Genomic DNA, 23,533 nt, shown 5'->3' with positions numbered 1-23,533 from the left:
GCATACGCGCAGCACTTTCCCTCTCGCAGCAGTTTGTTTTTTGGAAGACTTCAGACTACAAAACCACTGCGCGTGTGCTGCGTGGCGCAGCACTTGACTTGTCTCTTCTAACCTCTTCAGCTTTCATTTTTTCCAAGTGTTTTTTTAAGAATTTTTGTATAACTTTTTTTTTTTAACTTTTTTTTAAACTTTGATTTTCTTAAATTTTTATTTACGGATGTGATACAATTTATTTTTATAGTTTCCACGGTTTTTTTTAACTTGATTTTTTTAATTTTTTTTACCGTTTTATTAATAATATTTTCAATTTCAGTTGCATCTTTTTTAACGTGTGTAATTTTTTACGAACTTTGTAGATATCGTTTGCAATACTTTCTTAGTTAAATTATTATTTTCTTTTTTAATGTTTTTTAAAATTAGTTTTTTTTTCTAGAATAAAACTATTAGCTTCTTTTACATTTTTTTAAGTTTTTTTTTTTAAAAAAAAAGTTTTATATTTTTGTTTTTTTACATGTTCTTTTTATTATTATTTCAATGTTTTAAGACTAGAATTATTAAATTTCGGTGTTGAGAACTATTTTCAGTTTATAAAATTAGTTTATTTAAATTTCAGTTTACTGCAGCAGTCTGCAGATGTTAAAAAACAAACATGCTTCTTATTATAGGCTGCAGCCGTTTGTTCCACCTCTTCTGCTACAGAGGATTGCAGAGGTGGTCCGCAGACTTCATTAATTTTCGCTTCGAAAAAACAAACAGCACCTTACTTTTTGAAATGTACACATTTAGTCCTTATTCTTTTTTTTGTAAATTAAACCCTTATACCCGATTTTTTGTAATTATGCAATCCTTTTGACCGGCTATAGCCGGTTTACCGGTCATATATAATTTTTATTTTATTTTCTTGAAATGAAATAACCAAGTGGCATCCACATGTCACTTTACGTGGATATTGTTAAATTACACCACATTGAAACGACAATTAGGGCTCATTTAATCAGCCATTCCTCCATTCACTCAGTCGATAATCCATCAAACTTCTTGACTCACAATCACCATCAACAATGGCAGAAGATGCAGATACAATCGTTGATGTACACTATAATGGGGTGTTCACACCTACCCCATTGATGTATTTTAATGGAGTAAAAGCCTCTGTACCATACACGGTTGTAAACAAGATGAACTTCCCTGATTTCATCCCCTTTCTTGAAAAGCTTACTAACGGAAGATGCAGAGATGTGTATTACTGTCCACATGAAGTGAGGTTGTCGGAGGGATTACATGCTATTCAGAATGACTGCGATTTTAACGAGTTTCTTGAAGATATCAATGAAAAGAAGAGATTGGATGTGTATGTGGATCATTATCATGAACCTTTGTTTGATTGGATTCAGGAGGAAGAAGCAGACCTTGAAGATGAAGATTTGGTTTCTATTGATGATGTTGACTCCATTTTAGAAGATGGTCTGAAAGTTGAACATGTAGAGGACGATGAAGTTATATCTCTCAAAAGAAACTCCAATGATCATTTCCTCAACAAACTTTGTCCAATACAGAATGATGACTTGGTTCAAGAAGATCATAATGCAATACGACCTATCTACCCAAGACATGATCATACTCAGGAATGGAATGAGATGAAGCCTCGATTAGGTATGAAATACTCTAGTACTGCTGAACTGAAATACTCTCTTAGTTGCTATGCTGTAGCAAATGGTTATGATCTGTGGTATGAAAAGAATGACAAGACTAGGTTGCTAGTTAGATGTTGTAAAGGAAAGAATCTGACATGCCTTTTTAAATTGTATGCTTCCTGGATGAAAGAGGAACACACTTTTCATATTAAGTCTCTTATAACATAGCACAAGTGCTCTAGGGCATTCAAACTTGGGTCAATTGTAACATATAAGTGGATAGGGAAACAATTTGTGAATGATGTTTTGGAGAGTCCTAAACTGAGTTTGAGGAAAATGAAAGCCCTAGTATCTAAGAGATACAACATTAATGTGAGTGTTGGGCAGTGTAGGAATGCAAAAAAGTTAGGATTGTCTGAAGTTAAGGGAAGTTTGAAAGAACATTATGCCAGATTGTGGGATTATGCAGCTGAAATCAGAAGGGCTAATCCAGGTTCACATGTTGAGGTGTTCTTGGAGCCACAACCTGATAATACTGTGGTGTTTGATAGGTTTTATGTTAGCTTTAAAGGTGTTGTGGATGGGTGGTTAGATGGATGCAGAAAGGTAATTGGGGTTGATGGTTGCTTTCTTAAGGGTGTTTGTAGAGGGGAGCTCCTATCAGCAGTGGGTAGAGATGCTAATAATAACATCTATCCCTTAGCTTGGGCAGTAGTTAATGATGAGAACAAAAGGACATGGAAATGGTTTTTGGACAACCTGATGGAAGACATTTGATGGGGGAATGGTCATGGCATTACAATCCTCTCAGATGGCCACAAGGTAATCATTCTATTTTTTTCAATTAACTTTAATTGTTTTGATCATTTAATTAACTAATCATTTAATTGTTTGAATCAGGGATTATTTGAAGCTGTGAAGGAAATACTTCCTGATGTGGAGCATAGATTATGTGCTAGACACATTCTAGCTAATTTCCACAAAAATTTAAAGGAGAACAATACTTTAAACCATTTTGGAGGTCTGTGAATGCAACAACTGTACCAAAGTTTGAAGCAGCAATGAATGAGATTAAGTCTTTGGAAAGCAGGGCTTATGACTATCTCATAGACAGGGATCCAAGGTGTTGGTCAAAGGCTTTTTTTAGAGAGGGTATGGACTGTGATGCAGTAGAGAATGGAGTTTCTGAAATTTTCAATTCTGCTGTACTTGATGCTAGAAGGAAACCATTGATAACAATGTTGGAGGACATAAGATGTTGGGCAATGCAGAGGTTATGGATGCAGAAGCAAAATGGTTTGAGTTGGGATTTGGACATATGCCCAAGTATCAGAAGGGAGATAGAGGATTTGAAAGAATTGTAAAGGTTAGTAACAATTTCATTAGTTATACTTTGGTTTATAATGGTAACTGACTATCTTCTTGTATATTGACAGATTTTGGGTACCTTATGTGAGTGGCTACAAAGAATTTGAAGTGTTCTCAGGAAATGAGAGGTATGTTGTTGATCTGAATCAGAGGGCATGTGGATGCAGAAGCTGGCAACTCACATGCATTCCATGTGTACATGTCAAATCAACAATCTCATCATTGAACCTAGATGTGGAGGCTTTTGTATCAAACTCCTATACTAAAGCCTCTTTCCTTAGTAGCTATGAGTATAACATCCACCCACTCAATGACAGTTCTGAGTGGCCACATGTTGAAGGACTTCATACTATTTTGCCTCCATTAAAGAGGAGGTTACCTGGCAGGCCATGTATCAAAAGGAAAAGAGATCAGACAGAAAGAGAGCTAAGTGGGCACACAAGGCATACTGTGTCAAGGGCAGACATTCCTCTAAGATGTACCATTTGCCACCAAACTGGCCACAACAAAGCCGCATGCCCAAGTAAGCCAACTCCAGCTCCAAGCACAGCAGGTCCAAGTCAATCAACTCTAGCTTCAAGCACAACAGGTCCAAGTCAATCAACTCTAACTCCTGTCAAGAGAACTCCTATGAAGAAAGCTCATGTGAAGAAGGCTCTTGTGAAGAGAAGTCCTATGAAGAAGGTTCCTTTGAATGATGCTGGTAGGGTGAGAAAGTTTTCAGAAAGAATCACAGAAATTGGTCTTCAAAAAAATGTTAAACTCAAGGATGGAACTAGATGCAGCCAAGACAAACCTGTGACCTTAGAGTAATTAGGTTTTGGTGTAGTGGGGTAATGCATGTGATATATATTTTGATGTACTGTGGGGTAATCTTTTGAACTTAATTTCTATATTACCCCTACTAGTTGTTTACTTTTGATGTACTTGTCGAATATTTTGAACTAAATTACTGTATTACTCCTCCTGGTGGGCTTATTTTTTGTAATTATTAAATGGCTTGATGACTTTTGTCAGCCACTTTTATTTGTCTTTACATTCAATCGTCTATAAAAAAATATTTCCTGTAATTTGTCTTGGTTTTACCTCCATTTGACTGACTTAATTACATCAACATCCATACATAATAGCAATAAACTTTACCATTACATAAACATAAAGTACATCAACATCCATTACATAAACAAGAATTACACAACAAGTCTATTACATCAAAATCCCCTAAAACCTCCAAAAGCATATCTTCAACCCCAAAACATAACCTTAACAATGACCAGCAGAATCAGTACACAAATCCCCTAAAGAGCCTTGTATCATAAATATTGTGAGCAGACAAAAAGACGATATAACATGCTAATGCTAATTTTTTATGATAAATGAATTTTGATAAGAAATCTTTATTTTGTTTAAATAAATAGGTTTACACAACAAGAGGTGTAAAGTTAAGATTAAGACTTCAACTCGAACATGGCTATTTTTTATATGCAAGTTTTTTTTTTATTATTCTTTAAGTAAATTGGGAAGACCCAAAGCCAAAACCACATTAAACAAAAACACTTTTGGTTGGACGATTTTGTAATTTGGAATTTGCTTAGCCCCATACATCAATATTTCAATTTTGGTTTTTTACTTTTTTTCCTTTCTCTCCCATAGTCTATAGTCTCACTCACTCATTCCCTCCTCCTTGCAACTCCTAATCTTTCAATTTTCCCTCTAAACTTACTATGAATTCCGTTCATCCACCACCTCAATTTCTATTATTTCAACATGTTTAGTGTTTCAAACCGACACAACATCTCATATTTACAAGTAGGGATGTCAAAATTGTATCACGGAAAACCAACCAACATATTACCAACCGAACCAAGAAAGTTGGTAGCCAATATAGTTGGTAGCCAACATGTTTGGTTGGTAGGACCGTATCAATTGAACAATTTTGGTACGATAATGATACAAAAATTTGAATACCCTGGTAATATCGTACCAACCAATTCATATATATATATATATATATATATATATATATAAACGAAATCTTATATTTCAGTCGTTAATTGTGTTTAGTGTTTATAATATTAAGAACGTTATATAAGTTATTTGGCCGCATTAGTCAATAGTTATTACCACGTTAAAGCACAAAATTAAAACGTTATTTTAGCATTATTTCAATAGAATTCTTTTATAATTTAAAAGAAATGTGTAACTAATTTCTTCACTAAACGTCAAAATTACCGGATGTATTTGCTTATTTAAAATGTTACAATAGAAAATTAAAAGAAGTCGGGATATATCATTACCAATTTGTACCAACCAAACTTGTTGATAGCCAAATATATTGGTACTAAGTATATTTGGTAAGGTACCGGTAGAAAAAAATTTGTGCCGGTTATAGTTGGCACGGTACACGGTTTAAGGAAAAACGAATTGGTACCGTACCAATTCCACCCCTTTTTACAAGGTGCAAACTTTAAACCGACATGAGTTCGATACAACATAAAGTTTTGATATGATACAACATAAATTTAATCAGGCAAGGTTAAGAGTCTAAGGTCTTTCAACATATTTAATGTTCCAAACTCATGAATAAAATTTGTTTTTCCCTCGTGTTCGCAAATAAAACCTATGATTTTGAATATGGCGGAAATTCTTTTCCGTTTTTAATTTAAACAATGTTTTTTATGATTTGCATTTGTTGTAGTAATTCACTATTTTGATAATTTGACTAGATAAGATTAAAGGGTCGTTTGATAGTTGTTGTCTGGGAAAATGTTGTCTGAGAAAGTTTTATGATTGAGAAAAAAACCATGTCGTTTGATTGTACATATGACTGACTGTGTTGAATGATGAAAAATGATCGTATTACCCTTCTGTTCTATACTGTGATGGATAAAATTGTTGAATAATTATAAAAACATAAAAATATACAAAATCGAAATTATACAATAGTCATTTAAAAATCCAAATACAAATTGTCATATAAAGTAACTAAACATAAATCAATTAAAATCCAATTAAAAACATACTGAAATTGAAAATAACATACTAATTTGCATACAACTCTAAAGTAAACCATGTGAAAGTAGTTGATTAGCAATTTGCTCACGCAAAGTAGCCATGTATTCAACGACTTTTGAACCCCATTCTATGTCTTGTGTGTTTTCGCCCTCAATTCCTCCGCCTTTCACATCAGGATTACCATAACGTTCTCTTCAAAATTTGCAAATAACTCATCTTGGATATTGTATCTCCTTATAACATTATGGACCGCGACACAAGCAATGACCATGTCTCTTTGTATTGGAAAATGATAAGGACCCATTTGTTTTAAGATTGGGAATCTCGCATTCAATACACCATAAGCACGCTCATTAACATTTCTAAGTTATGCATGAGCATTATTGAACATTTCTTCTTTAGATAAAGCCCGCCGTCTTCGCATTTATGACATGTCTAGAATAAAAAACAACATGCATATATAAACTTCATCATGTATGTACAAAAATCAACATATATATATATATATATATATATATGTATATATAATTCATCATGTTTGTACAAAAAACAACATATATACACAAAATTCAGCATGTATATTGATAAATTCAACATGTATGTTCAAAAAACAACATATATATTTATATATTATTCATCATTTTCGTACTAAAAACAACATATACACAAAATTCAGCATATATGTTTATAAATTCAACATGTATGTTCAAAAAATATCATATATACATAAAAACCAGCATATATATATATATATATATATATATATATATATATATAGGGTTTAGGAAATATGTGGTTGTTATGTACCTAAGGTTATATATAGAACCCTCCAAACTATGTAGTTTTGATCCATATATATCCAAACTAATCAATATCTTGTTTACTATTATTCCTTAACCATGTGACTTACTAAACCGATCGAATTTATGTTTTTTTTTCTTTATTGTGTCTGAGAACTAAACATTAAAAGTCATGACCATTTAATGAGCCCTAGTCATGACCATTTAATGAGCCCTACTAAATTTTAAATGAAAACCAATAGAATAAAAGATAAAAGAATACAATGCAATAACTCAATCAAGCTTTCACAAATCATTTGATATAGTTTTTTCAATTGAAGGACAAAAGTTTTGAGTTATATTCGTTAAAAAGTATTGATTTTTTATTTTCCCTATAACCTTCAAAGATGTTTTGCAATAAAAACACTTTATAATTGGTCTTTTTCATTCCATAACTTAACTCAATTCAATGGTATTCTATTAAAACTAAATTAAGAGAAAATGAAACTATATTTGTTTTGGTAAAAACTACGCCATTTAAAAGATTTTATACCTAAGTTTAGGTACATAACAGTCGCATATTCACTTTTTCCATATATATATATCTTCTCTAATAAATGAAGGTTTTTTTTGTCACGTGTCATCTTCTCCTTCATTCTGACACTTGTCATTTTGTGAGAATTTTAGAGTTTTTATTTTCCACTTGTCATTTTTTAGGGATTTTCATTTTCTTAAAATAAAATTCCATAAAATTGTAATAGGTTGTATAAGGAAATAAAATCATCTTATTAATTTGATAATAAATTCTCATAAATACTCCAAACGATTTAATTTCTTTTGCAAATGTTCCAAAAGATTACATTATGTTATGTAAAGTATTACTTTATAAAATATTTCATGTTTATATATTGATATTAAATTTTTATTTTTAATAAACTCGTGTAATACACGGGTCTCACACCTAGTATATATATATATATATATATATATATATATATATATATATATATATATATATATATATATATATATATATATATATATATATATCCTCCTAATAAATAAAGATATTTTTGCCACATGTCACATTCTCATTTATTTTGCCACATGTAATTTGTGGTTATTCTAAATTAATTTTTATTCCACATGTCATTTAATGGTTTTTTCATTTTATTAAATTCTAAATAGTATTCTAAATTCAATAATAAATGCATATCAATTTCATTAATGAACTTTCTTCTAATTTTAAATTTACTAAATTAAAGATTCATTAATATTTTTATTTATTTATCTAAATTATTTGTTTAAATTTAAAAGAGAAAACAAAACACTTTAATTTTTATAATTCAATATTTTCTTACTTTTCTTATAAATTCAAACTTCTCAAATGTTTAGAATTTTGTATTTTGTTTTTCTTTTAAATAAACTAATGTAATACATGGGTCTCACACCTAGTATATATATATATATATATATATATATATATATATATATATATATATATATCCATGAAGTAACAAACTATTATTCATAGGTTGGAAAGAAATCATAAGAAAAAAAGAAACGATGCCTGATGGAAACCGATTCGGAAGAACAACATCATAAAGAAAAGGGCGAACCTGGTTGGAGCCGGTGACGAAGTAGACTGATGAAGAAGATGTTGATCTTCGGCGAAGGGAAAAGCCGATGTTGATCTTCGGTTAAAAAAAAAAAGAACAATGTTGGAGGCGCAGATGGAAACGAGGGCAGGGTGTTTTTTTTTTGTTAGGGCATAATTGTCTTATGTGTGTTTCTTTTCCATCCATACTTGGGCTTGTGGCTTTGTGGGAAAGACCCATGTTACCGGAAAAGATGAATTTTTTTGTGCAAATCAAATATCTTATAGGCTCATTCAGCTAGAAAGATCTTTATGGGTCTGAAAAGATGTTTATCAAACATGACTTAAGATGGTTGGTATTTTTCTCTTAAAATAGTTCTTTATCAAATTATGTTAAATTTTTTTTGAACACTTTAATTAGTGTCTAATATAATTTTTTAATTCACTTAATTTGTTAACATTTTAAATGTTTCTGTACTCAATTTTAAAATTAACCATTTTATAAAACAAATCAATTAACTGTAACCTCATTTTCACACTTTTCCTCCCTTAATTTGTTTTAAGAGAATAGTCTTTTCTTTTCTTCCTTTCTTTCAAGTCAATAACTGTAGAACGGTGTTCGTTGCCCGAAAATACACGAACCTTGTGCGTTGAGAGCCAAAAGGGAAGTGTGGAAGTACAATTGGCGGGGTTTCTCTTCTGTTGGTTGTTTAGCTGCACTAAGCTGACAACAATGGCGGAGTTAATAGTTATACGTAACCAGCTTTTCGCCAAACCCTTATCTTTTTCACCATCATGTAAACTAATGCCTATGATACTTAATCGCCAACCCTTCAAATTCAGTTATAATCCTCAATCTCTTTCTCCAAGTTTCAGCAGATTCAACCGCCCCCTTCTCATTCATCCGATTCCTCGATCTCGTCTGCTGTGCAAGATGCAAGACTCCGGTAATTCTTTGTTGCTTAAAAATGTCCTGCTTAGGTTTACATATATCTGATTGATGCTTGTAGCTTCAATTCAGCTGTTTAATTGTTTAGTTATAGAGTGAGATGATGAACACCCAATTTTTCCAAGAATTGAGGCGAAGTATTCTGTTTGATTAGCTTTGTCTTATTGAGGAGTTTTATCAAACACCTTATCTGCACCTATTGTTAAGTAGATTGTCCACCTAAACTTAAATGTAGGTAGCAATATATCTCCACTGAGATCGAAATTCATACCAATTTTGATGTCAAAAATCATAAAATTGAAGCCTATAGTTAAGCTGTAGCTCTTTTGTGGAATGAAACAAGACTTGTTAAACTGATTCATTACAATTTTAGATATGATATCGCAGCTGGAGATCGGAAAATATAGCGACAAGAGGAAGCCAGAGAAGCAAGTGAATGGGATATTCTGGATTTTACTACTTAATATTGGAATCTATGTAGCAGATCACATATTTCAGGTTCAAACTGAATCAACTTATTATAATGTTGTTTGATACATATACATGGCATCCAAAATATAAAGAGTTAACTCAAAAAATTATATTTTGAACCAGGTTCGTGAGATTAAAGCTTTGTATTTATACCACAATTTTCCAGTTTGGTACCAGTTTGTGACTTCAACTTTCTGTCATGCTGATTGGTAAGGCCTAAACCTAAACTATTAATGTGGTTTAAATTTAATCCAAGAAGTTTACTTATTCTGTATCTTAATATGTTATACACTTATACTACAGGAATCATCTCTCTAGCAACCTTTTCTTCTTATATATATTTGGTAAGGGATAGAATTATTTACTGTTTCCTTATTGTATATTTTAGGGTTCTATTGTTTGAATCTTTTTGTCAAATAGGAAAGCTTGTTGAAGAAGAAGAAGGGAATTTTGGAGTGTGGCTTTCTTATATCTTAACGGGTGCTGGAGCAAATCTTGTTTCTTGGCTTATTCTTCCAAGAAATGCGGTTTCTGTTGGTGCCTCTGGTGCAGTGTTTGGTCTTTTTGCAATTAGTGTTCTTGTTAAGGTACATGTTGTTTTTTTCTTCAAAAGTTTTGAAATCCAGGCACTTTATTAATTAATAATTAATTTTTTTTACTTATTGCAGCTCTCGTTTGACTGGAGGAAGATTCTTGAAGTCCTTATACTCGGTCAATTTGTTATTGAAAGGGTATGTATATCTGGATATAGTGATGTATGAATGGGAAATGCTTAAAAATCTTTAAGAAAGTGAAAGTATTTTTTGGGAAACAGAAGGAAAAAGTAAATTGGGGAAATTTGTAAAAGGTTAGGACTCAGGTTGTGTTTGGCAGATTAGCTGAAAAACTAGCTTTAGCAGGACCTGATAAGCTAGCTGATAAAGTAATAACGTTTGGTAAAAAGTAGATGGAAAATGTAAAATGACATAAAAAGACATTTGGATATATGGTAAAAGCTAACATATAAGGGTACATTTTGAAAACTAGTGGAAAAGCCCTACTAGCTTTTTAAAAAGGTAGCTTATAAGCTATTTTAATGTATCAAGTAAAAAAGTAACACGCATATATAGCTTAATGGATTAAGTGATGGTATTGACAGGTGATGGAAGCAGCTCAAGCTTCAACAAGTTTTGCAAGCAGTAATAGTGCTATGCAGAATGTTAATCATATTGCTCATCTTTCTGGTGCTCTTGTGGGTGCGACTTTGGTGTGGCTTCTCAGCAGAGTTCCTTCTCAATCTGTGGACCATGATAATAAAAAATGATTATGCATTCATAACATTCCATTTCAACCATTGCTTCTGTTTTGTTAATCGTTACTAACTCTGTTACATATTAAACCATCACTTGCTGCTGTTTCAATGCATAGATTTCATAGCATCCCATATTTTGGATTTTGGTTACACAAGCCAACGACTGACTTATCATCCATCTGTATCTCAAAAAAAATAAAAAGGTTATCTTAAAGAAGATCTGTATATAGGTGCCCTTTAAGTTGCTCATGCTACCATCAATGGGATCCACACCAAAATCAATGAGGATCCACACCAATTAACAGCACTGTCCCTCCCTCCGAGGACAGTGGTTTTTTACACGGTTTCTTTTAGTGATATTTATATCTTGATAATTGTGTATAACAAAACATACAGCTAGGCTTCCAGGAAAACGTTTTTTTTTTCTCTCGATTGTCTCAGGTAGCAAGGATTAGAGTGGATTGCCTTAGAGAGAAATCCTTTTAGAGATCTATCATGTTTGCATGTAATTTAGTATATTATATTTTTGCTGTTGTAGGTGATTTTTGATTGGATGTCGTTCATGAATTGTTATGGAGTTAAATTTATTTAGGATTTTCAGTTATCAGTTGCGCAGTTTAAACTTCAAAAAAAAATTGTCTAGTTCGAATATCACATGTTTTTACTTTAGAGTGGCATGCATAGTACTAAGAAAAATAGTATGATTACTCAAACCTGATTCTTAGGATATAAGGCCACCCGGTATCCTCACGGGTGAAAAGCAAGCCATCATCATTTCACCATTCCACAACCATTTCACAAGGGTGTGGAAATTGTGGTTGTTGGTGAAGAAGAGAGAGGGATTCCGTAAAGGCTAGTGGAAACCGTCACTCCACAAGACAACCACTAGAATTTGGGGCAGTGTTCACCGGTGGAAACTCCCCTCCACGTCAACTTCTATGCGTGAAATTGGCCATACCGGGTAACCTAAGGAGTGATCCACTAAGGCTAGGCGGAGTGGAGGTGCTACGGAGCTCACTAAGGGGTTGTTAGGCTCGCTGAACACCTCCCCTTGGCTCTCGCTAGGGGGTTCGCTATGGTCAACACGTTAGAGGCTTAACGAGAGGAGCGAGAAAGAGAGAGCTGACTTTGTTGTGATTGGTGGATTGACCATTGATTGGATTCATTACTTCACATTTGACCAAATTCAAAAAAGAAGAAAATCTCTCCTTTTCTTTGTTAAAAACATCCGAATTTTACCCCAACAAAAATTAAAATTTCAAATTTTTATCAACCACTATAAATTAAACTATACTCTCCACATTTCCCGCACATAAAATATTAAGTGTTTGTCTTTAAAACAATAGAATTTATTTAATATTAAATGTTTGTGTATTGAAAAATATAACTTAATTAAATTTGAAAAAAAAATGAGTGCTAGGAGTGTTACCACTCCTTATAAAATGCTAAGAATTAGGTGTTAGTGTGAAGTGGCAGACAAAAAATAACGTGACACTTAAAAAAAAGTGATGTAACAAGGTGCTAGGAGTGATATTATTCTCTAACCTAATTCCTTACTTAGAAAATATATCACATCAATTTCACTACATCTTTATTATATTCTTACTAACCATTGGAAATACTCATCCTTCATATCATCTATATACATTTTTTTTTATTTTAAATAAACAATATTAATAAAAATACAACCTTTTTCGAAACAAAATAAAATTTTCATTAAACCAAATAAAAACTATATTACTAAAATTGATAATAAAAAATTACATTAAAAATCTTTAAAAAAACTTAAAAAAACGTTACACTAAAAATTAAAAATTACATTATAACCTAAAAAATATAATCCTTATATTTATCTTTCATTTTGCGTTGAAACTTTTTAAAAAGACTGAGTTGATCAGGTGGAAGATCTGGATGGGGAGAGATGTTTATAAATTTAAAGTCGTTAAGCATTTGTTTTTCTTTTCGAGTTGAATTTTCCAACTCTTATTATTATTATTATTATTATTTTAAGATAGATAAGATGATTGTCAAGTTTTTGTGAAAGCACTTGCATGACATTTGTTTCGGTGACAGTTTTTCCTTTGTCCCTTGTTGTTGATGATGTTCCCCTTTTAGCTTTGTCCCTTCCATTGGGTGTCGAATGGTGACTTCTTGCGACTCCTCGTCACCATCATCATTGAGGTCAAATCCAAAACATACGTCCAACTCCAAAGTTCTTCGTCGTTTGTTGGAGCCAATGGATTGCAATTAACTAAGCGAGCTCGAATCAAGTACCCACTTTAGATCATATCGCATAATACACTACGTTTTTTATGGCTAAAAGGTCTACTAACATGGGTGGTTTTGTATTGCCGAAGAGCGGTGCTTAAAAGGTTGAATTCATTACACCCATTTCGTCGCATGTTTGTGAGGTTGGGGAAGATTTCATTAAAACTTGTGCAAGTAGCAATTAGCTTGCGGTATTTGTCGTTACACCATTGTAACTCTGGTATTCACCATTTCCCATTTGCGAGTGGAAGTGTGCTAGAACACAGTTCCAAATGTTGTCCTGGTTTGGACGTTACCTGTCTTCCCATATAAAGATATTGAAATCCAAGATTTTGAAAGCGTGTTGAAATTGTTGAGTTTCCAACATCCTTTTGATGTCATCATCACAGGGAGATTGGAGTTTTGCCATTTTCTTTATTTTTCTTCTTGAAGATTTTGGTGGTTGAGTTTCCAACACCTTTTTGATGTCATCATCATAGGGAGATTGGAGTTGGGAATGTGGTTGGTGGGAAGATTAGGTTTGAGAGTGTTGAAATTGTTGGAATTAATGTGGTATTTGGTATTGGTCTGGTTGTTGGAAATAGTTTTGTTGGAAAATGGGTGGTTGTGGAATAAATGAGGTTATTGGAACTAGCATGTTAATGAACCCTTTGATTGGTGATTCGAAATATAAGTATTTGCAAGGTGTTGTGTTGAGTATGTATGTGGCGGTGGGTGAAGTGGGTGTGTGAAGTGTTCGGTGTGTTTGGATTTTGATTTATTTTTGGATTTTTGGTGAATGAGAAATAGTGTGTTTAAAGAGAAAGAATTGGTGAATGTTATGTAAAAATGTGTATGAAATAAGATGCATTTATAGGTAAATATTAGATAGTTTAAGAAAAAGTTTTTTATTTTTCTTTCATTTGCCAATGATAAAAAAAAAAAGACTGTTGCCTCTTTCTCTCTCCCTTGTAACGAAACGTAAGTCAACCTATGTCATCTCATCTTACGGAGGGCATTACACAGCCACTTCGTATAGTCTTAAATTTTTTTTAAAGTAATCAGAACGTACAATATTATTAAAGAATGCTCCGACAAAGAATTTGATATTAATTATATAACTCGAATACTAAATTCTAGGTAAGAGATGACTTTGTAAAGTAAACGTTTTATATGATTACATAATGTGATTGTAATTTCGGGTCGGGTTATCATAAAAGAAAAAGGGCAATGATGGGCTTCATGCACAAATCAAATCACAATCCCACGGCTGCCTAAATTGAATCTCAACCAACGTAATTAGCAGAGGTTTCAAATTTCTGATTCCAAACCCCGTATAGATTCACACAATCCAAAACAATATCAACATTATCATGGCGAGAAGAAAGGCTCGTTTCCGTCTGTCTCCTCAACATAATTCGTTTATCAATTGAAGAAAACTTGTATCTATCATCGAATATTCTCTCATACTATTATTATTCATACATTATTGCAATTTCAATTCAATTTACCACATAAACAACCAATCCCACCACCTTCAACAAGAAAGTTTAATGAAATGTTGAAGATTTGGCGATGGTATACAAATTGTTTAGCTGTTCATCCGGTGAAAACACAGGTTATCAGCTCCGGTTTAATTTGGGGACTTGGTGATCTCGCCGCTCAGGCTGTTACACGCGCCACCGCTGTTAAGAAAAAAAACCTTTTCCTTTCCGTAAGTTTCCCACCCCCCCCCCCCCCATCATTCTTCTCCAATTCTAACAATTCCCTATTTCCCTTTATGTTTCTGCTGTTCTTCGTCTTCTTGTTCCTGCTCTTTGCGATTATTTCTTTTATTTGCGAAGATAATCTTTTGTTTGTTGGATGGTTTTAAATTTCATCTCATCCGATAACTATCTATCTTTCACATATTTGTCACCATTTATCTTCGCCTTGTTAATTAATATCATAGAGGGTTTTATTGGACGACTTTTCGTTTGATTAACATGTATGATAATATATCCTTTACTCAACAGGATGAAGATAATATACATATCAATTGGAGACGAGTTGTTACCACAAGCATTTTTGGGATGGCGTTTGTTGGCCCAATTGGTCACTTCTGGTTAGTTTTTTTTCTTATTTTGCATCTTTTTCAACCAATTTACCCTTACATTCCACTAAACAAATGTCACAATATTCACCAATTTGAGCGAGAGAGAAGTTAACGTCTTAATACATTAAGCCAGTTTTTTTTTAGCTTAACCCGGTAAGTCATTCGGTCCAGAATAAGTTAGAAATAAACATACATGCATAATTGTCCAGATTAAGTTATTAACACATCAAGCCCCGTTATGGAAATTGGGTATTTGTTGTTGTTGTTATATTGTGTTTGGGGGGTTGCATTGAACTGATGTTATGAGATTTTTTTTGTAGGTACGAAGGCTTAGATCGTTTTCTAAAGTGTAGATTCAATTACCCACCAAAATCGATGCGATTTGTTGCCATGAAAGTAGCCCTAGATGGGATCATATTCGGTCCGGTTGATTTATTTGTATTTTTTACTTACATGGGTTTTGCATCCGGTAAAAACGTAAATCAAGTGAAAGAAGAAGTGAAACGTGATTTTTTACCAGCCTTAATTGTAGAAGGCGGGATATGGCCCATTGTTCAAGTGGGCAATTTCCGGTTTATACCCGTGAGATACCAACTTTTATATGTCAATCTTTTCTGCTTGTTGGATAGCTGTTTCCTTTCATGGCTTGAACAACAACAAGATGCTGCTTGGAAACAATGGTTCAAGACTTTTTCTTTTAAAGAACAAAAAAGTCGAGATGGATGAAATTTTTTTCCTTTCCCGAGTTGACTCACTACTGATTCTTATCCAACCTTCGTGACTCAGTAGTCTTGACTGATTTTGTATGTTAAGGCTTGTGTTTGAAGACATGATATGGATGTTACTTTCTGATTTTTTTTTTGTATGGTTGATTGTATATATATAGTTCATTCTTCTAATATCTTTCTCGTTTTTCTTGAATTAAAGAAATGTCAATGTTCATAGTTCATACAAACTATGTGGTAGAAAGTAAAAGATTATGAACCTCAACGATATAGCAACATACATTTGGCTTAAATGTGAATAGCTTCTACATATCATAGCAATGTACTTTTTCCTTCATCAACAAACATTATCCAAATCTTTAATCAAAAATTCAACTTTTTCATATAATCCACCTCTACGATAACCAGCAACCAACAACTCATAAGTGGATCTTGCAAGTTTATGTGAATCCTTTATAAAATCCAAAAACACCTCTAATCTATCATAAGCATCCCCACGAAAATAACAACACACCACCATTTCCACATCTTTATGTGACCTAAAAGACACTCCTTCTTTCAACATTCTCCCAATACAATACTCCAAATCATCCAATCTATCCAATTTAGCATAAACCCTAATCAAACCATTATGAAATTGAGAAACAACATCAAAATCGAGATTCGTATTCCTGATCTTCTCTAGCACCCACTCCAATTCTTTCACTAATTCTAACTCACAATAAAACCCCACGAGCTTATCAGCCATACACATGTTAATCCCCCATTTATGATCCAATATACTCTGCATAAACCCTCTGATTTTAACCAGATCTTTTCGTTCACATAACCCCACAAGCATATTATGTAGTATTGATGTGTTAGGCTTGAATTCTGCTACTAACATGTCTCTGTAAAATCTATCAGCATCTTCGAATCTTTTTAACTTTATGCAACCTAAAATGATAGCCTCATAGGTATCTAAATCAGCTGAAAACCCGAAGGCCATTTTGGCTTCATACCATGCCACCATAGCCTTACTGTTTCCCATGTTTGCAAATCCCGAAATGAACAAATTGTATGTGTGAGAAGTAGGTTGTTTATAGTCCTCTGAGTTTTGCATTAGCTGAAATATGCTAAGTGCAGTGATGACATTACCTGAAGATAAGTGAGCAGAAATTAGGGCATTGAGAATGATGGAAGTTGGCTTTAGACCTTGATTCTCCATTAAAGTGAAAACACGCATTGCTGTTTGTGTGTTTTGGATCTTCCCACAGAGATGGATCAATTCCAAGTAAATATCATGGTTTTTCTCGTTTTCTTTTTGCAACTTCTGTAATCCCCATTCAAGAACCTGCCTAAGTAAATAATAGGTTTTGGATTAGCAACAACTAATTTGATTTTAAATTTCACTATCTGAGGCATACTTAATTTCTAATTAATTACAACTTCAGACAATACAACGAGACGATTAGGGTTAGGAAAAGAATTCTTACGAGCTGAGCTTTGTGAGGGGAGGGAGAATGAATAGAGGTGAGCAGCGAATCCCATGAAAGGTCGAGGTTTTCGATGCCTGATTTTCCCACCATTTCTGAATCAAGTTTTGTCTTGATTCGAGAAACTGGCTCCTGAAGCAATCTATTGGATGCAATTGTTCGTGAGGATTGATACAGGATCGTCTGGTACAGCCGTTTGGCAGATGATAAACCATTCACTCGCACTCCCATCATTTGTCAAGCTTTTTTGCGGCTCCTGGTTGATGTGATGGACCTATTTGCAAACCTTTCCAGTGATATAAATTCTATTCCTATTAGCAAAGCACTTTATTTTTTATATTTAAAATTTTATTTTTTAGAAAATGATAGTACATATAGCTAGTTTTCTTAGATACTTTTTTTTCAAGAAAAATGAGCAAAATATAAGCACTTTTCAACCATATAGCCACACATTTTGTAGTGGGTCCATCGTGATATATGGCCATTGTGGAATGGGGTTTTGGCTGAAACATGGTATCCTCACTGGGAAATAGATGGACTATTCCGAAGCCATACTATGAAATTGTGAAAACCTTATCGTTGAATGGTCGTACCCTCGAAAGGCCCATAATATGAAATGGTTGTGGTACAACCAAATGGGCCCATTGCGAAAACTTATTGTGAAATTTCATAAATTTTCTTTATTTAGTGTTTAGTTTTAATCTAGTAGCCAAACATATTTCAAACAACTTTTTTTCAATAAAAATAAGTTCATCTTATGATTTTTTTCATAGTTCTTTGTGTTGGAGGGTCGTGGAAGATGTTCATGGCGAAACTCAATATATCATGCCAAAGGTTTGAAATTACAATTTATATTAGCCCTCGTATATGATATATTTATGGGTTGTTAAACGTGTGTTAAATGTGTCAATGAAGATAATTTTTAAAGATAGCTTTAAGGTAAGTTTATCATTCATAACATCCCGAGTAACGTTATGATATAGAGATAAATGACAAGAGTGATGTCAAGCATTTGTAAATCGTTCTTCGTAATGACACTTCATAACTGTGTACATATGTATTGTGTATATTGTCCACATATACGTAGATCTACTACAACGAATGCATCTGATGTTGACGAAAAATAATCTATTAAGAGAGGGTCTGATGGAAATTGATTTAGTAGAAGAGGGTCCGGTGGAAATCTATCACATGCAGAAAGCAACAATCAATGATTTTTTTTAATATCTCCGAGTATATAAAACACCATTATAACCCATTTAACATATTCTCCACAAAATCATAAGTATGTTGCTTTTGACAACGTTACTACATGTGTTATTGATGATGTTGGTCGAAGCATCCTTCTCCACCTTCTTAAAAAATGTGGTTCTTGTTGGTGTCAGTGGGCCGGGGCGTTTGTCTATTACGTGTTGGACACCATACAACCTTCTAATAAGGTGGTAGGACCTCATGTACTCCACAAATATGAGGACGGGTTTGTCTTTTTCATAAATAAGTGTGGGAATGAATACATCACATGTATTTCTATAAGAACATTAGAATAAGCTCTTCCTATAAAGAGGTAGATAACAATTTAACTTTTAGAAACAAACTAGGAGCTCTTTGAGATGTGATTTTAATGATCTCATCAATGATCACATTACTAGGGATTGTAAAGTAAGTGTCAGTTTTTGTTATCCCGTGTTTAATATAAACTTGTAAAACCTTATGCTTAACCACCAATTTCACAAAAAATATACACCTCCATCATTTCCAAGAGAAATAAATTTGTAAACTAAAACCTCATTTGGTTTTGTGAACTGAAAATATATTGGGATTTCTTTTAAATAACCTAGTTCATGCATTATTGCATCTACTTCAATAAGCAATAAAAATGTAAATGTCAAAGAAATCAACCATAGTCATTTTACTCTTCATGCACTTCCTTCGCGATGACATGTTTCTATGCCAAAAAGATTTCATTGATAGCTACACAAAATAGAATACAATTAGACTACCAAAAACGAATGAGCTACTTAACAAATCATACATCTTTCACAAATAAACAAATAACGAAAACAAAAATGGGTTCAAACATTGTCAAAGACATCAAACATACCATAATAGCATTCACTTCGTCCTCTATCCATTAATCTCGTATTTTCCAACCTGTCAACACCATTTTTTAGCTTCGACCAACTATTGCATTACTGATTTGATCAAGATGATAATCCCTACTAATCTTTGTGATGGTTGTAAGTGAAGAAGAAGATGAACACTTGAAGCTTGGGGGGATAAGTTAACATAAGAATGATCATACTCTAATTTATCACGTGAGAGTGGCAGTAATGAAAAAGATATGAAAAAGCAACAATAACAACAATTTTGCCGTTGTGTGTGAGGCATGTGGGTTGAGTTAACATCTCAAAACAAATGGAACATCTCCGTAACAAAACAAATACTTAAAGATCAAATAATTAGAAAGGAAAAAAATGGGTGTTAGTGCAATTTTCATACAACCATAGGGATCATTTCTTCAATTTACTCTAAAAAAACATCATATATCAATTTTATGGTTAATGCTTTTCTCGTATTTACGGGTGTGAGTGTATTTATAGAGGGAGGATCTTGAATTTTGGTTATCGCTTTTTTACAAAAGAACGAAAACTCCAAACACCAAACAATATTCCCTTCGCTAGGTTTTGGTTGAAAAGCATCGAAGACAATGGCCGGAGCCTCAAACTTAACCAAGCTCATCAAGCCAACCAAACGCCTTCAAGCCACCGATATCCAGGCAGCCGCCGGTTGGGGCGTCGTTGCTCTTACGGGCGCTATTTGGGTGGTTCAGGTCGTTCTCCCCCTAATATTTCGATTTTCATTTCTTCGATTTATTGATCGCTTGATTAACTCAATTTATCATATAATAAAATTAGGATCTCGTTGTACTATATCTTTTTCAATCAGTTCGTTAATCTCTTTTTTAATCTCGATGAAATTCTGTTTTCGTAGAGATGGTATATCATCGATTTATTTCGTTTATGCTTTGTGCAATTGTTTGTTTTTCTCGTAAATCAGAGTCTCGAATCAATGTTATGCTAGGGATTAGATCTGGATCTTGGCTCTGTGACATTAATCTTTCGAAGAACATTGACCTTTATGGTCAAACTATACCTGGCTATACCTAGATGACCATTAATGTAAAATAATGCCTGAAATTATAATTTTTCTGGTTGTTGAAGGTGAGAACGACTTAGATTTAAACTCTAAACTACTGAAGTTTCAAGATTTATCATAGTCTGAAGCTGTAAAACAGTCCTTTATTGCCATCTCTTGCAATTTTTTGAAAGGAACCATTGGTTAGATCTTGATTCATAACCCAATAGCTCCCCCTTTCATGGCTAGTTTATGGGTGTTTTCCTTGAGCCTAGATTTCTTTGAGTATGAGGGTATTGTTTTGTTTAAATGCTCAAAATTTCTCTTGTATATTCATAGAGAAAAACATATGTTTTAACAAGTGTGTTGTGTTGAATTTTTGCAGCCATTTGATTGGGTGAGGAAGACATTCTTTGAGAAACCAGAGCCAGAAAATTGATTAGAGGTGTGGGATCCATCTCTAATTCTAATGGCTCAACTCTTGTTTTTGCCATTTGTTTCCTTTCTGCTGATGAGAAAGCTGTAGGCAGGTTTTTGATTTGAATAATGTGAAACTCCAAATATGATTTTGTTACATTGGTTTTTGTGGTCATCTTGATAGCTAACTGTCACTATTGACCGTGTTCATTTGCAACTTGTTGTATTGGATTTGGCTTGCATTTGTGACTCTGAGACTGATTGATGTCAATGGGACAAAATTTGCAACTTCTTGTCCCACCCAAAATAGCGGGGCTGAGACATTTGTTCTATATACAAAAGATGCCTTATCATTCTCATCATCAAAAATAACATTGGAAAGTTGGAAAGTTTGTCTGATCCAATTTTGTGAAGTTAGGTCTAGTGCAAATGGAACACGACTAATAACTTGAGTCATTTCATGCGTTTTAAGTATACAATATAAGGAGTGTTGATTCTATAAGATTTTTATAAATTTTAAGAAACAATAATGTTAGTTTTTGAAAGTTGTTTATTAACTTCAAGAATTGATCTCATTGAAAAAAATAAAAACCAATTTTACATGAAGTCAAGCTGATTTTTTTTTTTTGGTTACCTATTTTAAACATGAATTAAATGTGACCCAGTTTAAAATTCGGATATTTGGTTTTGAAAACCCTTAATCAGATATAACCACGTTTTTTTTAATAAAGTTAGTGGTATATAAAAATGCATTTTATGTTTATAAAAAAACAAAAATACATTTATGAAAATGAATATGTAAAAAAAGGTAATTTAAAAAAAAAATCTATAAATGAAAATTAATAAAAAAAACATGCATAAAAACAAGCATCTAAAAAATTTATTGGAAAAAGTAATTTAATAAAAAATATAATTTATACAAATAATTTCATAAAAAATTAAAGTTGTAAAAAATATATAAAAACTTATAGAAAAATTAAAATAAAATAAAAAACAGAAAGAAAAGAATCGAACTTCCGATCTCAAAAAGGTAAAAGATAAAAAGGTAAAGAAACTAAGAAAGTGTCGTATAACCGCAACAAATATCTTTTTTGGTAATAGTTATTAAGACGGTTAATGTTCATATGCTTAATGTTCATGTGTCGTTAGAACATCTCAAATGATTAATCTTTCAAAAGGTTATTACTTTTCAAATCAGTTTTATAATAATTTTTATTTTTTAAAAAACTATTGTTACAAACTATCTTTATCGTTAACATTTTCAAAAGTTTTTTAAGAAATTAAGAAATTTATCTTTATCTTTCTTATCATATGTTATACAAATGCCCTCGGTATACTTTTGAATTTTTAAATCTGTCATATTTGTGAAAAAATAGTTAATATTATTATTTTATTAAATAAAAGAACGATAAATTATAATTTTTTGGGTGTCATAAGAGTACGTTCCTTTATTTCATTTTCTTTAATAAAATCTTATAAATATTTAATTTTTCATTATCATTTTTATTTATTAATATTATTTTTTTTCTTTTTACCTGTGGCTTGAACCCAATACATAAATATTTTCAATCTTTCTAGTCATATCTAACTATTTCCATGACCATCAATGATCAGGGTCATATGGGCTTTTTTGCTTCATATTTTACTGAGTTTCCAACAATGGCATATGGACGTCTGTACATTCAAGTGTTTAAAATCTAAAAAAAAAAAAAAAAAAAGTAACTACAGGTTAATAAGTCCGTTGTGAAAATTAGGGTGTGTACGAGACGGTTTGGTTCGAATATCCAAAACCGAACCATAACAATTACAATCAATTAATGCATTTAAATAGCTGTTGGGTATTACTTAATATTGATTTTGGTTAGTAGATTTACTTGGATAATGGTTTGGTTAATGGTTAGTGTTAGTTAATCATAATGGTCCAAAATGAATAGAAATAAAAACGATGTTGTAAAAAGTGAAAAACAAAAAAATACAATTGCTATAACAAGTGAAAAATCAGAATGTAAGTTGCTATAAAAATACAAAAAACTGAAAGCTTGTTACTATTTGTTAAATATTCTAATGGTAATTTCTACATTTTTAGCATCTCTTTGACATTTCCTAGGTGTTCCCCGCGAAAATATTATTTCTCAGTGGAAAATGACATTTTCGCTTGTGTTCCCTTCAATTTTCCACATTATATTACAACAAAAAATCATTACGTTTAAAGTAAAATTATACAAAACGATGAACTTGGATCAATACCAAATATGAACTTTGAACCCAAATCTATGTTTGTGATTGGGCTTGAGAGTTTAGCGTTGGAATTAGGTTTGAGAGCATTTTGAAGTTG

At 32.5% G+C, this 23,533-nt stretch overlaps 3 protein-coding genes and 1 long non-coding RNA gene across 5 annotated transcripts; 3 read left to right on the top strand and 1 right to left on the bottom strand.

Annotated features, from left to right (window-relative positions):
* The first annotated feature begins 8,975 nt into the window (after positions 1 to 8,975).
* On the top strand, positions 8,976 to 11,236 carry LOC145118620 (Rhomboid-related intramembrane serine protease family protein). The gene is made up of 7 exons (XM_079054316.1): positions 8,976 to 9,340; positions 9,716 to 9,840; positions 9,937 to 10,022; positions 10,117 to 10,157; positions 10,234 to 10,400; positions 10,482 to 10,544; positions 10,952 to 11,236. The coding sequence occupies exons 1-7, from the start codon at positions 9,127 to 9,129 to the stop codon at positions 11,114 to 11,116; spliced, it is 861 nt and encodes a 286-aa protein (XP_078910442.1). The 5' UTR covers positions 8,976 to 9,126; the 3' UTR covers positions 11,117 to 11,236.
* A 3,346-nt stretch (positions 11,237 to 14,582) lies between these two features.
* Positions 14,583 to 16,347, top strand: LOC145121012 (uncharacterized). The gene is made up of 3 exons (XM_079056799.1): positions 14,583 to 15,065; positions 15,367 to 15,455; positions 15,767 to 16,347. Exons 1-3 carry the CDS (start codon positions 14,910 to 14,912, stop codon positions 16,170 to 16,172), a joined length of 651 nt encoding a protein of 216 aa, XP_078912925.1. The 5' UTR covers positions 14,583 to 14,909; the 3' UTR covers positions 16,173 to 16,347.
* Positions 16,348 to 16,384: 37 nt separating this feature from the next.
* Positions 16,385 to 17,952, bottom strand: LOC145121011 (pentatricopeptide repeat-containing protein At3g61360-like). Of its 2 annotated transcripts, none has more exons than XM_079056797.1 (2): positions 17,647 to 17,952; positions 16,385 to 17,508 (listed from the first exon to the last, which is right to left on the bottom strand). In XM_079056797.1, the coding sequence occupies exons 1-2, from the start codon at positions 17,859 to 17,861 to the stop codon at positions 16,509 to 16,511; spliced, it is 1,215 nt and encodes a 404-aa protein (XP_078912923.1). In that variant the 5' UTR covers positions 17,862 to 17,952; the 3' UTR covers positions 16,385 to 16,508. The 2 variants fall into 2 exon arrangements, with proteins under 2 accessions (XP_078912923.1, XP_078912922.1); XM_079056796.1 differs by having other exon boundaries at positions 16,390 to 17,504.
* Positions 17,953 to 20,272: 2,320 nt separating this feature from the next.
* On the top strand, positions 20,273 to 21,415 carry LOC145118697 (uncharacterized). The gene is made up of 2 exons (XR_013713418.1): positions 20,273 to 20,476; positions 21,167 to 21,415. It is a non-coding gene; the product is annotated as an uncharacterized LOC145118697 (long non-coding RNA).
* The last annotated feature ends 2,118 nt before the right edge of the window (positions 21,416 to 23,533 follow it).

This window comes from Lactuca virosa, chromosome 6, assembly GCF_052849685.1.
Source record: "Lactuca virosa cultivar CGN04683 chromosome 6, Lactuca_virosa_CGN04683_v6, whole genome shotgun sequence".
NCBI lineage: Eukaryota > Viridiplantae > Streptophyta > Magnoliopsida > Asterales > Asteraceae > Lactuca > Lactuca virosa.
The sequence above is the reverse complement of the archived record's forward strand: the minus strand, read 5'-3'. Positions and strand labels throughout refer to the sequence as shown.

What these genes read in the sequence shown, in the direction of transcription:
- LOC145118620 (XM_079054316.1), top strand. Translation starts at nt 9,127, where the DNA reads ATGGCGGAGTTAATAGTTATACGTAACCAGCTTTTCGCCAAACCCTTA. An exon ending in ACTTTCTGTCATGCTGATTG is followed by an intron (nt 10,023 to 10,116) that starts GTAAGGCCTAAA and finishes CTTATACTACAG; the next exon opens with GAATCATCTCTCTAGCAACC. An exon ending in GTCAATTTGTTATTGAAAGG is followed by an intron (nt 10,545 to 10,951) that starts GTATGTATATCT and finishes TGGTATTGACAG; the next exon opens with GTGATGGAAGCAGCTCAAGC.
- LOC145121012 (XM_079056799.1), top strand. Translation starts at nt 14,910, where the DNA reads ATGTTGAAGATTTGGCGATGGTATACAAATTGTTTAGCTGTTCATCCG. An exon ending in AAAAAAACCTTTTCCTTTCC is followed by an intron (nt 15,066 to 15,366) that starts GTAAGTTTCCCA and finishes TTTACTCAACAG; the next exon opens with GATGAAGATAATATACATAT. An exon ending in GGCCCAATTGGTCACTTCTG is followed by an intron (nt 15,456 to 15,766) that starts GTTAGTTTTTTT and finishes TTTTTTTTGTAG; the next exon opens with GTACGAAGGCTTAGATCGTT.
- LOC145121011 (XM_079056796.1), bottom strand. Translation starts at nt 17,880, where the DNA reads ATGATGGGAGTGCGAGTGAATGGTTTATCATCTGCCAAACGGCTGTAC. An exon ending in CCCCTCACAAAGCTCAGCTC is followed by an intron (nt 17,505 to 17,646) that starts GTAAGAATTCTT and finishes TTACTTAGGCAG; the next exon opens with GTTCTTGAATGGGGATTACA.